The sequence below is a fragment of the Oncorhynchus masou genome, chromosome 6 (genome assembly GCF_036934945.1).
Source record: "Oncorhynchus masou masou isolate Uvic2021 chromosome 6, UVic_Omas_1.1, whole genome shotgun sequence".
NCBI classification, from domain to species: domain Eukaryota; kingdom Metazoa; phylum Chordata; class Actinopteri; order Salmoniformes; family Salmonidae; genus Oncorhynchus; species Oncorhynchus masou.
The window spans coordinates 68806432-68823002 of record NC_088217.1 but is presented as its reverse complement, the minus strand read 5'-3'; the positions used below and the strand labels follow the sequence as shown (position 1 = coordinate 68823002).

The window sequence follows — 16571 nt, the reverse complement described above, 5'->3', positions numbered from 1 at the left end:
TGCCCAGTTGTCAATTTTCATCCGCGGAGTGGACTCCAGCCTAAGCGTGACAGAGGAGTTTTTGGCTTTACGTCCTATGCATGGCACAACTACGGGGCATGATTTGTATGAAGAGGTGTCAAGATGTGTAAATGAGATGGAGCTGCCTTGGGAAAAACTCGTGGGTTTGACAACCGACGGAGCACCTGCGATGTGTGGACACAGGAGCGGACTGGTGGCGAAGATACGGGAAAAGATGCAAGAGGAAAACGCGACAGGTGAGCTGACAGCTTATCATTGTATCATACACCAGGAAGCGTTGTGCGGTAAAGCCTTGAAAATGGAGCATGTAATGAGCATCATCACGCGCACAGTTAACTTTATCAGAGCCAAAGGTTTGAATCACCGCCAGTTCAAGGCATTTCTGACGGAGTTAGAAACGGAGCATGGTGATTTGCCTTATCACACAGAGGTGCGATGGCTAAGCCAGGGAAAGGTGCTTCAAAGATGTTTCGAGCTTCGTGAGGAGATTTGTCTGTTCTTGGACAGCAAAGGGAAAGACACAACACAACTCCGAGACGAAATGTTTCTGTGTGAAATGGCTTTTCTGTGTGACATTACGAGTCATCTGAATGCAATGAACTTGCAGCTGCAGGGTCGGGATCATGTCATCTCTGATATGTACAGTACAGTGAAGGCATTTAAAACCAAACTGACTCTGTGGGAGACGCAGATGCGGAAAGATTTCCTCAGCTCAGAGCCTTACCCCGAACATTGATGAACTTGTGGAAAAGATGGGACACCACCAAGTATCACCCTCAACCTCAAACAAGTGAACATTACTGTGCAATCACATATTTAGAGTTTTTACTCAGTTCAAGTTTAAAAGTTAAAGTTTAATATTTGTTTTCACTGCATGTTACTTCTCCTTAAACAAAGTGTTGTTTTTGATTAATAGATTTTTGCACTTTATTTTATTGTATTTCAATCCAATTATTTTAAAAATATTTCAGTTGAGTGGATGATAGAAAATTGCTATTATTGTTTTTTTCTTTGAAGTAAATTTAGCCCACTTTTGCTAAAATAGAAAATATAGGCTACTGATGGTGCCTTGAATACCGGTTTCTTTCATTTAATGTTCATGTTATGGGGATTTTTATATAAAGGAAATTTGTCTTTTGTGTCTGTTGAAAATTAAAGATTACTGACAGAGCCATAAGAAAATATTGCTTTATTTATCTGATCATATTGGAATATATTTGTTAGGTTTTCAGTAGGTTCAATTAGGTTCACTAGACTATATGCGTCATTTAAAAATTTTTCAATGAACATTCGAACAGTCCGGCCCTCGGCTTGTAGCTAAATTTTTTATTTGGCCCTCCGTCCATTTGACTTTGACACCCCTGCTCTAAGTGATGGACATCCGAAACTAGCCCGAGAGATCAGAGAGTATATTAATTACATGGCTGTCAACCAGGGACACTTCCTTGAACTTTTACAGGTCATAGGCAAATTCGACAAAAACAGTTTCACAGAAAATCTCAGATAGTACTAGAAATGCTAAGAACACGCATCATGATATACAGAATGAAATACTGGGTTAAACCCTCGACTGCGTTGTCCATACACGCAGACAGAACCAAGGCCCTGGATGTCCAGAAGATTACGACTCGTTTCACTGAACCACAACAACAGCCGCGTCGTCCTTCTACAAAACAACACTTGGTGAGTAACTGAAAGTAATTTTATTTATTTATTGACAGAGTGCGCCTGTCCGGTGGTGCGAACATGATTCAATCGCGCTGATCTGGATGGAACAAGAACACTCCAGTCGGCCTATAAGGATTTTTGCAATAGAAATATAATCACTAAGATTGTGATGACAGGCAAAGCGTAAATGCACTTCTCGTTGTGGCTTCACTGGATATTATCCACTTAATTTCTGATGTGATAGACATTTAATCCGTAACATTTTAACCAATGCACAGCAGGACGCATATATCGTCGGCCAACAAGTATTGTTTTGGTTTGCAATAGAAATACAATCACTAAGATTGTGATGATAGCCAATTCGTTGTACAAGTGTGTGCACAGTTAACAGGCATAGGCTAAATGCATTGCACTTCTCGTTGTGGCTGCACTTAACTTAATAATATCCTAATTTCAGACGTTGTGATAGCCATTTCATTATTATTAAACATTATTACTGACATGCTGACTCGTGGTCTGTCAACCAATTAGATACAAGTAACGGTTTTCTTCCCGCCTCAATGACCTCCCGTCACCACGTACCTCTGCCCAATCGAAAGTAGGAACAGACATAGGCTGTAATGAAAAATAACACATGACAGTCTATACAGGAAGTAGATCTACATAGTGCTTCTTCTTCACCCATATTGTTTACAGTATCGATAATAAAGCTAGAAAATGACATGTAGTAGCCTAGACTGGAATTAATGAAGTCAACCTCACTGGTGAGTTTCTTTGAGGTCAATGATTAGCTAACTTCTGATATTTACAGAGGGGTGAAGAGCACTTGTGAATGTTTCCATTTTTAACTCTCAAACTGGTGAAAGAGACTGGGATATATTCAATTGAAATGAGGAAATACTTGCTTTATCTGGTAATTACCTAATTATTTAGTTGTTTCTCCACTTTGAATTGTCATAGTTGAATGTATTGAACTTTGGAATGCAGGCAGTGGTTTCGTGCGTGCGAAAATATCATTTAGCCAACTTGTCAAAACATTTGAGGTGGGTATATAGCCTGTGTCGATAATATACATACTGTAGGACTAGCTTTGTTTGAGAACTATTTGTAAATTGCATATTACTCTAAATCATTTTCCTTTTTTCAACTTCAGTAATGGACCCATTTGACGCCAACTCTCCGCGCAAGGTTCTGGAGCGCATCTCTACTCTGCTGGGATGCAGCCAGACATCAAATGAAATAGCCACATATCTGGACAATCACGACGAACTAAAGCATCTACGTGAACAGTTTCTATTACCCAAAGTTTCAGAACTCCCTCCTTGTACGTAAGCGGTAGACTTGTAACCGAAAGGTTGCAAGTTCAAATCTCTGAGCTGACATGGTACAAATCTGTCGTTCTGCCCCTGAACAGGCAGTTAACCCACTGTTCCTAGGCCGTCATTGAAAATAAGAATTTGTTCTTAACTGACTTGCCTAGTTAAATGAAGGTAAAAAAAAAAAGTGGACAGTATGTACAGTATGGCCCGGCGTCGTACGGGTTTGGCCGGGGTAGGTTGTCATTGTAAATAAGAATTTGTTCGATATCACGCTGAAATCAATAGAACAGGGGGCAAACGTTTGGGAGTAGCGCTGTTTAAACTAACACGACTCAAAGGCCACACGGAAACTTAACCTATACATGGTTGGTTACACAAGAACGTGTACAGGGCTTATACCTATGTTTTGCAATGGCGGATGTTGATTTTAGGAGGCTGCCACCATGGAAAAGGGAACAAACAATTAAAATGCTTTTTCTGTTAGTTAACTTCAACGAATCACGACCCAGCATAGGATATCAACAGTACAAAACTAAAGACTAGTTTGTTTTAAGGAACTTAAACGGTAGCTTTTTTTACATGGCACATATTGCACTTTTGCTTTCTTCTCCAACACTTTGTTTTTGCATTATTTAAACCAAATTGAACATGTTTCATTATTTATTTGAGGCCAAATTGATTTTATTGATGTATTATATTAAGTTAAAATAAGTGTTCATTCAGTATAGTTGTAATTGTCCTTATTACAAATAAATGTAAAGAAATCGTCCGATGAATCGTTTTCGTCTTTTTTGGTCCTCCAATAATCGGTATCGGCGTTGAAAAATCATTATCGGTCGACCTCTAGTCAGTACGAGTAGTTATTGAGTGTAATTACTTTTTCACACAGGGGAATTGGGTGTTGCATAACTTTGTTAATTAAAGAAAATGTGTATATTTGTATTTATTTGTAAACTCATGTTCATCTTATATTCGTTTTTAGTTGAAGTTGAAGATCTGATAACATTCAGTATAAAAAATAAGCAAAAATAGAGAAGATCTAAAAGGGGGGCAAATCATTTTTCATGGCACTATGTGTAGATAGTACATTATAGGTTTTCAATATATCACAAACTGTTTCTGCATATTGGTTATTGATATGGACACTTTAAAACTGTCTTGACATTGGGCTATTTATCAATGTCTTGTCATCAAGAAGCAGCGACAGCGTAATTTTCAACGTACGTTTTCGATATATGCACACCGTTCAAAAGTTTGGGGTCATTAGCCATGTCCTTGTTTTTGAAAGAAAAAATCTGCCATTTCCAGCTACAATAGTCATTTACAACTTTAACAAGGTGTACACTGTATTCTTGATCAATTTGATGTTATTTTAATGGACAAAAAAAAGTGCTTTTCTTTAAAAAAAACACAATGTCTAAGTGACCCCAAACTTTTGAACAGTATTGTAAATGGAAATTTCAATATGAATTTCCAATGCTATTGTACTTAGTCAGGTAAAAACTGCTGAATGAGTCCGAAAATGTGCTGGGATTTATTTATTTTGATAATAAGGTATACCAGAAATCACCAAAATGGTTTTGCCCTTCCTATACATATAGGTCTACAAGATCCTACATACAATGAGGAAATGGCCTGCCTGGTCAGGTGGTCGGAAAATATTGCAGCCGGAAGCGAGATGCCTCCAAAATTTGGGTTGAGCTGAATATAGGAGATGACTAAGCACTTTCATTTAGCTAAGTGTTTGAAAGTTGAATCATTTTAATGACATATTCTTCAACTGTGTAACAAAGCCTCTTTCTGGGGCCAAGAAGTATACCGTGATTTGAACAATGCAGGGAAGCTTCTTAGTGAAAATGTTTGGATCAATTGTGCTAATGCACTGTTAATGTTACCCTAGCTGACCTAACGCTTGTGGATGGCACCAAGGAATGCATTTACTTTGTGGGGAACTCACTTGGCCTCCAGCCCAAAATGACCAAGAAGTACATCGACGAGGAGTTGGATAAATGGGCTAAAATGTAAGTTGTTTCCCTCAATGTCTGCTTTATGACACTGAATCAGCTCAGCTAAAAGTTTTAGTCGACTATTTCAAGTACTGTAATGGTCATTCGAGGATGACAAGCCCCCCCCCGAACCTCTTTCTCTTTTAATGTAATTGTCCTAGCTTTTATCTGTGAAATGTGTATCCTATCCTTGTAGCTGTGAGCATTGTTGTGATGTTCCTCTGTGTTCTGTCTTGCAGGGGGGTTCACGGCCATGTGCAAGGCTCTCGACCTTGGGCCTGGGCGGAGAACAATATAGAGGGACTCATGGCTAATGTGGTTGGTAAGTTCATACAATAACACATGTCCAATGCATTATCAAATACAATGCATTACCATTCGACATTCTATGTTCGTTGTATGATCATAACAGTTAACATGAGCTAGGGCTGAGATGGGGCTATTTAACGATGCAGGTCGGCACCTTTACAGGCTTTTTGCACTGATGTGCGACCAAAGGGATCCAATACGCGGTCGTCATGGTTCCCTTTTTCACACAGCACCGTTAAAAGCCTGTAATCTCTAGCTCTCATAACATTCATGGTTAAATTGTCAGGTAATTCTGATAGCTAACTATCGTTCTGTCTGGCTGTTGATGATTCATGACGGAGACCTCCGATCTGTGACTGGTTTTAAAGGGTAATTGCAACCTGGCATTGTGCCATATTTTGCAGTGAGCAAAGTACAGCCAAACCAAACAACCGAAGGCCGATATGCTCCTCGGATGTCTTTTTTTGTGTGGAAAATGTAAGTTTTATGATTGCTTAAATGCTATTAGGTAAAAATGTGTTTTGTAAAGTTATGTCAGACCAATGGGAATTAAATCACACCTGTGTGTTTGCTTACGAACAGGGGCTAAAGCTGAGGAGGTTGCCTTGATGAACGGGTTAACGGTTAATCTGCACATTCTGCTGGTAAGATGATGTCAAACTTTGATACAAATCTCCAACGTAAACATGCATTATATACAGAGACTTTACATAAACAACATGTTATATATTTGCTTTGCAGCTGTCTTTTTACAAACCTACAGCAAAACGTCACAAAATCCTTCTCGAGGACAAGGCTTTCCCCTCAGACCATGTGAGTAATTCCAACGACACATAACTTGTTTTCAACCGACAGGATGTTGGTGTAATGACTGCAGGTCATTTTGTGTTCAAAAGTCATTTGCGTTCTTCAACTGCGTTTCAACCATAATTCATGTTTTTGCCCTAAAAAGACATCTCTGACAGTTGTATAATACGTGAGTGTGCAGGGCCTACTCTTCATCATTTATCCTGTTGTAATAGAATAGTCCACTGTTGTTATACCCACCACATTGTATCTGTTGTCTCTGTGTTGGTGGAGGAGAGTGGGGGTAAATTGGCCCACTTTTTAAATTTTTTATTTTTAACCATGTTCATGTGTGATTTCTTCAGTATGCTGTGGAATCTCAGATCCAGTTGAAAGGATATGACCCTAAGCAGAGCATGCTGCTGATGAAGCCCAGGCCGGTAGAAATAGTCTTTTTTTTTTCTCTATAATCCCTTTTGAGGCAATAGGACTTAAATAATAACTTTTTTTATTTGCACCTTTCAAGGTACCTAAGGACATTGAAGTAGAAAGAGTCAAATTGAGTGTTGAGAGAGAGTTTATGAACGGTTATTAAAAGTGACATTTCTATACCCTGACCAACTGCCGTGTTTTCTACATTTCTATACTCTGACCAACTGTTTTCTACCTGTCAGGGCGAGGAGGTGCTGAGAACAGAGGACATTCTGGACACGATAGAAAAGGAGGGAGAATCCATTGCGGTGGTTCTGTTCAGTGGAGTGGAGTGCAGTACTACACCGGACAGCTCTTTGATATGGCCACCATCACCAACGCTGGGCAGAACAAGGTAAAAGGACGACTTTAGAACCCACTCCTCAGTGTCTTTTTCTCACCTGGACTGAGACCCTAACATTTGTGTTTTTAAAGGGGTGGGCCTTTTTGGGAAATGGTATTTCAACTTTTGAATTCATTCTTGATTGTCTATTAACTACTTCTAAACCCTTTACAAATTTCCGAAGAGCAGGGTTCCACAACGCCCCCCTCACCCCCCGCTGTTATACAAATGTATGTGGACACCCCTTCAAATGAGTGGATTTGGCTATTTCAGCCACACGGCCATGCAATCTCCATAGACAAACATTGGCAGTAGAATGGCCTTACTGAAGTGCTCAATGACTATCATCGTGGCACCGTCATATTTTCTTTACCTCTTTTTCTCACCAATTCCACGATATCCAATTGGTAGTTAGTCTTCTCCCATTGCTGCAACTCCCGTATGGAGTCGGGAGAGGCGAAGGTCGAGAGCCATGCCTCCTCTGAAACACAACCCCGCCAAGGCGTACTGCTTCTTAAGACTGCTCTCTTCACATGGAAGCCAGCCGCACCATTGTGTCGGTGGAAATACCATACACCTGGCGACCGTGTCAGCGTGCATGTGCCCGTCCCGACACAGGAGTCTACTTTTAACCATTGGACAACCCGGTCAGCCAAACCCTCCCCTAACCCGGACGAAGCTGGGCCAATTGTGCGCCGTCTCATGGGTCTCCCTGTCGCGACACTGCCTTGTATCGAACCCGCATCTGTAGTGATGTCGCTAGCCTTAGACCGCTGCGCCATTCGGGAGGCCTAGTTTGTGAAATTTCTGCCCTGCTAGAGCTGCCCCATTCAATTGTAAGGGCTGTTATTGTGAAGTGGAAACGTTTTTTTAAACCCTCATATCAAAGGAGGCATAAGCTTTGTCTATACATTATTAAACTCGCACAAACTGGACTTCCGGAACTCTTTTAAGAACCAATGGGAAGAGGATTTAGGTGAACAACTTTCAGACAAAACTTGGCAGAGTATGCCTCAGGGAATACATTCTTCATCTATATGTCTAAGACCTGCTGTAATTCAATTTAAAACAGTTCATCGGCTGCATTGATCAAAGGCAAAATCATCCAAGATTAGACCAGAAATAGATCCCACTTGTGACCGATGCAGGCAGGCTCCTGATACATTTTACATTACATTTAAGTCATTTAGCAGACGCTCTTATCCAGAGCGACTTACAAATTGGTGAATTCACCTTCTGACATCCAGTGGAACAGCCACTTTACAATAATGCATCTAAATCATTTAAAGGGGGGGGGGGGGGGTGAGAAGGATTACTTTATCCTATCCTAGGTATTCCTTGAAGAGGTGGGGTTTCAGGTGTCTCCGGAATACTTTATTACACGTTTTGGGCAAGCCTGAAATTGACATTTCTGGATATCAATTTTTGAGACGTTTTCGAAGATACTGGAGAGACCTATAGAACCTTCTGTCTTTTTTGCATTATTTAGAGTGGCACCACAGGAGGGCCCACAGGAGGCCCCTCGAAACAGTTCTATGGAGTGGCCCCACAGGAGGCCCCTCGAAACAGTTCTATGGAGTGGCACCACAGGAGGCCCCTCGAAACAGTTCTATGGAGTGGCACCACAGGAGGCCCCTCGAAACAGTTCTATGGAGTGGCCCCACAGGAGGCCCCTCGAAACAGTTCTATGGAGTGGCACCACAGGAGGCCCCTCGAAACAGTTCTAAGGAGTGGCACCACAGGAGGCCCCTCGAAACAGTTCTATGGAGTGGCCCCACAGGAGGCCCCTCGAAACAGTTCTATGGAGTGGCACCACTTGAGGCCCCTCTAAACAGTTCTGTTACTATATTACTTTGCTTCTAGCTAGACGTCATCTACTATTTAAGTGGAAGGATGGGTTTCCTTCTACTTTTAAACATTGGATAAAGGAAGTTATGCAACATCTCAAGCTAGAGAAAATATGCTACTCCGTTAGGGGATCTGGAATTACATTTTTGAAAATCTGGCAACCTTTCCTATCTTTTGCAGAAGTCATGGACCAGCTAATTTCACCCAGTTAACTCCATAAACCAACCCAAATTAGAATTTGTATAATTATTTAATATTTTTTTCTTAGCTCTTTGTATATATTTTTTTAACGATTTGATTATATTACTCATTGTATATCATGTCTGCTTTAATAAGTCTGGTTTTGGGGTGCGGCTCTGTTAGAGCATGTGATGGGTTTGATTTGGTGTGTGTTCTGCCCTCTACTTGTTCTGCCTGTTATCTGTAGAATCATAAAAAATGCCAAATGAAAAAAAACTGGTTTGGAGCTACCAGGAACCGGGTTCCTGCACATTGGTTCAAAAGGAGAAACAGATGGAGCCGAACTCCAGCAATTTTAAGGTTTTGAAGAAAAAAATAGGAGAAACCAAGGATAAGGTTAGGATTGAACGTGTCGTTGAGGTTAGGGTTATGCAATGTTTGGCTTAGGGTTGTGGTTGAGGCTAGGGTTGAACTGGGATGTGGACATGAAGCTAGGGTTAGTGTTGAACCAGAATGTGGACATGAAGCTAGGGTTATTGTTAGGGTTGAACCGGGATGTGGACATGAAGCTAGGGTTAGGGTTGAACCTGGATGTGGACATGAAGCTAGGGTTAGGGTTGAATCAGGATGTGGACATGAAGCTAGGGTGAGGGTTGAACCTGGATGTGGACATGAAGCTAGGGTTAGGGTTGAACCTGGATGTGGACATGAAGCTAGGGTTAGGGTTGAATCAGGATGTGGACATGAAGCTAGGGTTAGGGTTGAACTGGGATGTGGACATGAAGCTAGGGTTAGGGTTGAACCTGGATGTGGACATGAAGCTAGGGTTAGGGTTGAACCAGGATGTGGACATGAAGCTAGGGTTAGGGTTGAACCAGGATGTGGACATGAAGCTAGGGTTATTGTTAGGGTTGAACCGGGATGTGGACATGAAGCTAGGGTTAGGGTTGAACCAGGATGTGGACATGAAGCTAGGGTTAGGTTTGAACCGGGATGTGGACATGAAGCTAGGGTTAGGGTTGAATCGGGATGTGGACATGAAGCTAGGGTTAGGTTTGAACCGGGATGTGTACATGAAGCTCGGGTTAGTGTTGAATCGGGATGTGGACATGAAGCTAGGGTTAGGGTTGAACCAAGATGTGGTTGTGGTTGAGGTTAGGGTTGAACAGGGATGTGGACATGAAGCTAGGCTTTGAATTGTGGATGAGGGTTAGAGTTGAACCAGGATGTGAACATGAAGCTAGGATTAGGTTTAGACGGGCTCCTCTGAATTCCTAATTCAACCTCTATTTATAGTGGATAATGGCCATTGTATCCATTGTGTATAGTCATGCTTCTATTCTATAATGTTGTTATTAACATTGGCTTTTAAGGTAATGAAGCATGTTATTTTAAACAAAAAAGCATTTTATCTGACAACAGCTGCTCCAACAGCGCCCTCTGTTGTCAGGGATGTGTAACAATTTGACATGATTGGCTCACAGGATTTGTCTGCATTCACCTCATGCAAGTGTTGATAAGGAAATATAAATGATGACACTCAGGAGATGTCAAACCAACTCTCTCTCTCTCACACACACACACACACACACACACACACACACACACACACACACACACACACACACACACACACACACACACACACACACACACACACACACACAAGCCTTCCCTCTCTGTCACATTTACATTAGGGCTTAGAGTCCTAATGATCCACACAATAATACCCCCACTAGGAGTACATTAATCATTTATGAAGTTTATCTTAAAAAGACACGCACACGCAAACAAACAGACACGCCGATGAACTGCCTCTGATGCGTCCTGACTGCACAGCTCGGGCCTGCTGCCCTTAGCATCTGGCTTGACAGTGCGTTTTTGCTCTTCCCACAGGGCTGCTACGTTGGATTCGACTGTGCACACGCAGTGGGCAATGCAGAGCTGAAGCTTCATGACTGGGGAGTGGACTTTGCCTGCTGGTGCTCCTACAAGGTCAGCATTGGGGTTTGTGTGGAGAAATCAAGGGCAAAATGAACTGCTGGCAGTGGCTTCACTCTGTTTCCTGTCCAACACCTGCTGACACAGGAAGACCACACAATATGTGGGGTAGAAATGGACTTGTTCTAGCTTAATATTGCCAACAAGGATTGTCTTGCAGTTGTTATCGATGCCCATTTCAAATATTGTAGGTTATTCTTGGTCTTGAATACTGTAGATAAGAGTTCATTTTTGTATTCACATGTAGTATGTGAATTCTGGAGCTGGTGGACTGGCTGGAGCTTTTATCCATGAGAAGAATGCACGTACAGTCAAGCCTGCGTGAGTATGACGGTGCAGTACAGCTCAGATTTGTGTTCATATTACGTGCGGACTCTTGTTATGTTTTAACTACTTGTTACTTTCTCTCTCAGGCTCACGGGATGGTGGGGACATGACTTGAAAACAAGGTTCCGCGTGGATAATGGTATCAACATATTTGTGATTATGTTCTCATTTTGTTCCCTAGACTGGGACACATTGCAGAATGCTGCTTCGAGTTGGCGCTGTTGGTCTCTAAGCAGAGATACCCATGTAGCTTGATTTACACTGACATCTCCTGGTCATATTAGGGTATTACAGAAAATGGGTTCTACCGTGTTCATTTCACCCTTTCAGTCGAGCCACATGAATTCATCACGAACATCCTACGTTTTTGTCTTACCATAGAAATGGATCTACTACCTGGTATAAGTGGCTTTCGGCTGTCAAACCAACCCATCCTGCTGGTGTGTCCACTGCAAGCTAGTTTAGAGGTGACTGGACCCAATTTGGGTTTTTCATATCGATTTCTTACAGCAAATATTAGAACAAGTTCATATTCATCTCTCAAATCATGGAATTTCACAAGTGACCTGTAAAAGGTTGTAACTGTTGTTATAACCAGGGTTGGGGTCAATTCCATTTCTATTCCAGTCAATCCAGGAAGTACACTGAAATGTAAATTCTCTTCAATGCTTTTCAATTAGGAGAATTTGGAATTGGAATTTTGTTTACTTTCTGATTTGTAAATGGGATTGACTTCAGCCCTGGCAATAACTGTTAAGTTGTCAATCTTTGCCATTACGTCCAGGTCTTTGCTATGACCAGTATGGCAGCTCTGAGGAAGAAGTCCAGACTTCTGACGGGTTACTTGGAGTGTCTCATCCAGCACTACTACAACAAGGACGAGGCCCAGCCTCACAAGCCCCACGTCCATATCCTCACTCCCTCCCACCCTGAGGAACGAGGATGCCAACTCTCCCTCTCTTTCTCGGTCCCCATCGCAGCCGTGTTCCAGGAGCTGGAGAAGAGGGGCGTCGCTGTGAGTGGCTTCATGTATATACAATAGTAGCACAGTATTGGTGAGTTTCCCCAGATCCATATTAAGCCTTGCCTGGACTAAAAAAGCGCTGTCTAAAATAAATACAAATTCACTTTAAAAAAGTAATAATTAATTGACCATGCTTTTTAGCCCAGATGTGGGCTTACATTTAATTTGGGTATGAAACACAAGCCCTTATCATGTACGCTGAACAAAATATAAACGCAACTTATGAAGTCTTGGTTTCATGAGCTGAAATAAAAGATCCCGGAAATTTTCCAGACGCACAAAAAGCGTATTTCCCTCAAATGTTGTGCACAAATGCCTTTACGTCCTTGTTAGTGAGCATTTCTCCTTTGCCAAGATAAGCCATCCACCTGACAGGTGAGGCATGTCAAGAAGCTGATTAAACAACTTCAGACCACGTGTAACCACCCCAGCCCAGGACCTCCATATCCTTCTTCTTTACCTGCAGGATCGTGAGGAGGGAGAGGGAAGGTGCTGTGAGGAGGAAGAGGGAAGGTGCTGTGAGGAGGGAGAGGGAAGGTGCTGTGAGGAGGGAGAGGGAAGGTGCTGTGAGGAGGGAGAGGGAAGGTGCTGTGAGGAGGGAGAGGGAAGGTGCTGTGAGGAGGGAGAGGGAAGGTGCTGTGAGGAGGGAGAGGGAAGGTGCTGTGAGGAGGGAGAGGGAAGGTGCTGTGAGGAGGGAGAGGGAAGGTGCTGTGAGGAGGGAGAGGGAAGGTGCTGTGAGGAGGGAGAGGGAAGGTGCTGTGAGGAGGGAGAGGGAAGGTGCTGTGAGGAGGGAGAGGGAAGGTGCTGTGAGGAGGGAGAGGGAAGGTGCTGTGAGGAGGGAGAGGGAAGGTGCTGTGAGGAGGGAGAGGGAAGGTGCTGAGGAGTATTTATGTCGGTCATAAAGCCCTTTTGTGGGGGGAAAAATGAACTCTGATTGGTTGGGCCAGGCTCCTCAGGTGCTGTGCCCCTGTCCAGTCACGTGAAATCCATAGATTAGGGTTTAATTTAATTGATTTCAAACTACTGATTTCCTTCTATGAATTGTAACTCAGTAAAATCTTTGAAATTGTTGCATGTTGCGTTTTATATATATTGGGACAGTATATGTTTTTATGCATGAGTGTACATGCATAGATTTGAATCTATGTTTTGTAATTGACTGTTGCTGTTTTGATCTATTCTCTCCATGCCATCTCAGTGTGACATGAGGGAACCCAACGTTCTGCGCATCGCTCCAGTGCCGCTCTACAACTCCTTTAGTGACTTTCACCGCTTCATCACTGTTCTAGGATCAGCTCTGGCTGCCAGCAAAGAACTACAACAATGATAGAAAGTCTTTTTTTATTGTTACCCCACCTTTCAGAGTATTTTTGACCGTGTCAATAAAAACGAGTTGTTTTTATACTGCAATGTGCTAGAGTCATTGACAGGTCTTCTGAACTACTGTCCCAAAGAATTGCAATAGGTTTTGCTTAGGCTACCCAGTAAAACTAAATTGGTTGGAATTGTATCCCTACTCGAAATTCTGTGAGACAGGTTTGTATAGTAACAATGTCAAATAAAAGCAAATAGTCAGTTATTGTGAATCTCAATTCAAGATGAGCTTCTGCATTTTTCATTTTTTGGAAAGGGAGTCGATGCTAAAACCAAGGTCTCTTTTCCAGATGAGCTCTGTATAGCTCGCATCCACTACAAGAACATGGTGATTGCCTACGGAGCAGCAAGAGGATCTGCCCCTCCCTACCTTCAGGTTCAACCATACACATCAAAATACAAAAAAAAAACACATTAAACTACAACTCACATGAAAATTAAAATGCCAGGACAGAGAAAAGCTTGGACTTGGTTGAGCCGGAGCTGCCCTTCCGTGGGCGTGGGAGGGCCAATGGACCAGAGGTGGCAGAACAGAGTCCACGTGTTGGGGTGTAGGGAATGAGTAGAGCCTGAAGGTAGGGAGGGGAAGTTCCTCTTGCTGCCCTGTAGGCAATACCATGGCCTTGTAGTGGATGCGAGCTTTGACTGGAAGCTAGTGGAGTGTGCGGGAGAGTAGGATGACATGGGAGACCTTGGGAAGGTTGAAAATCGTGCGGGCTGCAGCGTTCTGGGTAAGTTGCAGGGGTTTGATGGCACAAGCGGGGAGCCCAGCCAACCGCAAGCCTGGATTTGGACCTGCGTGTAGGGTTGTACTCTATGGATGTTGTAGAGCACAAACCTGCAGGAGTGAGCCACTGCTTTGATGTTTGCAGAGAACGACAGGGTGTCGACTAGGCTCACGCCAAACTTCTTTGCACTCTGGGAGAGGAACACTGGAGTTGTCAACCATGATGGAGAGGTCTTGGAGCGGGCAGGCCTTCCCCGGTAGGAAGAGCAGCTCTTGTTGAGCTTGAGGTGGTGGGCCGACATCCAAGCTGAGATATCTGCCAGGCAACGCAGAGAAGCTTGACGTCACCTGGGTGTCAGAAGGGGGGGGGAAGGAGAAAGCTAGTTGAGTGTCATCCACATAGCAATGATAGGAGAGACCATGTGAGGATATGACGGAACCAAGTGACTTGGTGTATAGAGAGAAGAGGAGAGTGCCTAGAACTGAGCCCTGGGGGACAGTAGTCATGAGAGTATGTGGTGCAGACACAGATTCCACGTCACCTGATAGGAATGGCCTCCAAGAGTGTGCATAGCCTGAGACGCCCAGCCCTGAGAGGGTGAAGTTGAATATCTGATGGTTCATGGTGTCGAAGGCAGTGGATAGATCTAGGGAGAATTAGAACAGAGGAGAGAAAGTCCGTGCGGAGAGCCTCCGTGACCCAGAGAAGAACAATGTTGGTTGAGTGACCCATCTTGAAGCCTGATTGGATAGGGTCAAGAAGATCGTCCTGAGGGAGATAGCGAGAGAGTTGGAAAAGAAAGTGATACCAGTCAGAGGGGTCAAGTCATTCAATCAAATGTATTTATAAAGCCCTTTTTCGATCAGCAAATGTCACACAGTGCTATACAGAAACTCAGCCTAAAACCCCAAACCGCAAGCAATGCAGATGTGGAAACACGGTGGCTAGGAAAAACTCCCTTGAAAGGTAGGAACCTAGGAAGAAACCCAGAGAGGTACCAGGCTCTGAGGGATGGCCAGTCCTCTTCTGGCTGTGCCGGGTGGAGATTATAAGAGTACATGGCCATTTAAGGCCAGATTGTTCTTCAAGATGTTCAAAGATGGGTGACCAGCAGGGTCAAATAATAATCAGTGGTTGTAAAGGATGCAACAGGTCAGTATCTCAGGAGTAAATGTTAGTTGGCTTTTCATAGACAAGCATTCAGAGGTTGAGACAGCAGGTGCGGTAGACCGAGAGAGTTGAACAGCAGGTCCGGGACAAGGTAACATCCGGCAAACACGTCAGGGTTCCCTAACCACAGGCAGAATAGTTGAAACTGGAGCAGCAACACTACCAGGTGGACTGGGGACAGCCAGGTGTCATCGGGCTGATCCCTAGCCCCACGGCACATGGACTATTGCAGCATAGATACTGGAGACAGGTGGGTCGGGGGACACAGGCCCCGTCCAACAGTACCGCTGGATAGGGACAACCAGGCAGTTTATAACCACACCCACTTTGCCAAAGCACAGCCCCCACACCACTCGAGGGATAAACTGACCACCAACTTACTACCCTGAGAGAAGGCCGAGTATAGCCCACGAAGATGTCCTCCACCACATGAGCCCTAGGGGTGCAAAACCGGACAAGAAGATCACGTCTGACTCAACCCACTCAAGTGACGCACCCCTCCTTGGGACGGCATGGGAGAGCACTAGTAAGCCAGTGACTCAGTCCCCGTAATAGCGTCAGAGGCAGATAATCCCAGTGGAGACAGGGGAGCCGACCAGGCAGACAGCAAGGGCGATTCGTCACTCCAGTGCCTTGCCATTCACCTTCGCACCCCTGGGCCAGAATTCACTCAATCATAGGACCTACTGAAGAGATGAGTCTTCAGTAATGACTTAAAGGTCAAGACTGAGTCCCTCACATGGATAGGCAGACCATTCCATAAAAATTTAACTCTATAGGAGAAAGCCATGCTGCTGTTTGCTTAGAGGCAGCCTACTTCTTATTGTAGTGTAGGTGTAGTGTAGGTGTAGCTATGTACAGCAGGACCAAAACAGAGAGACCGGTAGGAGCAAGCCTATGTAATGCTTTGTAGGTTAGCAGTAAAACCTTGAAATCAGCACTAGCCTTAACAGGAAGCCGATGTAGAGAGGCTAGCAGTGGAGTAATATGATTCGT

The 16571-nt window shown here is 43.6% G+C and overlaps 1 protein-coding gene across 1 annotated transcript; it reads left to right on the top strand.

Annotated features, from left to right (window-relative positions):
- The first annotated feature begins 1618 nt into the window (after nt 1-1618).
- On the top strand, nt 1619-13900 carry LOC135542494 (kynureninase-like). The gene is given in 15 exon segments (XM_064969495.1): nt 1619-1704; nt 2843-3013; nt 4909-5029; nt 5254-5336; nt 5906-5967; nt 6065-6136; nt 6475-6549; nt 6784-6864; nt 6867-6935; nt 10848-10946; nt 11200-11273; nt 11366-11418; nt 11661-11746; nt 12064-12294; nt 13502-13900. Coding segments are annotated over 14 exon segments (1404 nt in total). The 5' UTR covers nt 1619-1704; nt 2843-2844; the 3' UTR covers nt 13631-13900.
- Nucleotides 13901-16571: the final 2671 nt, after the last annotated feature.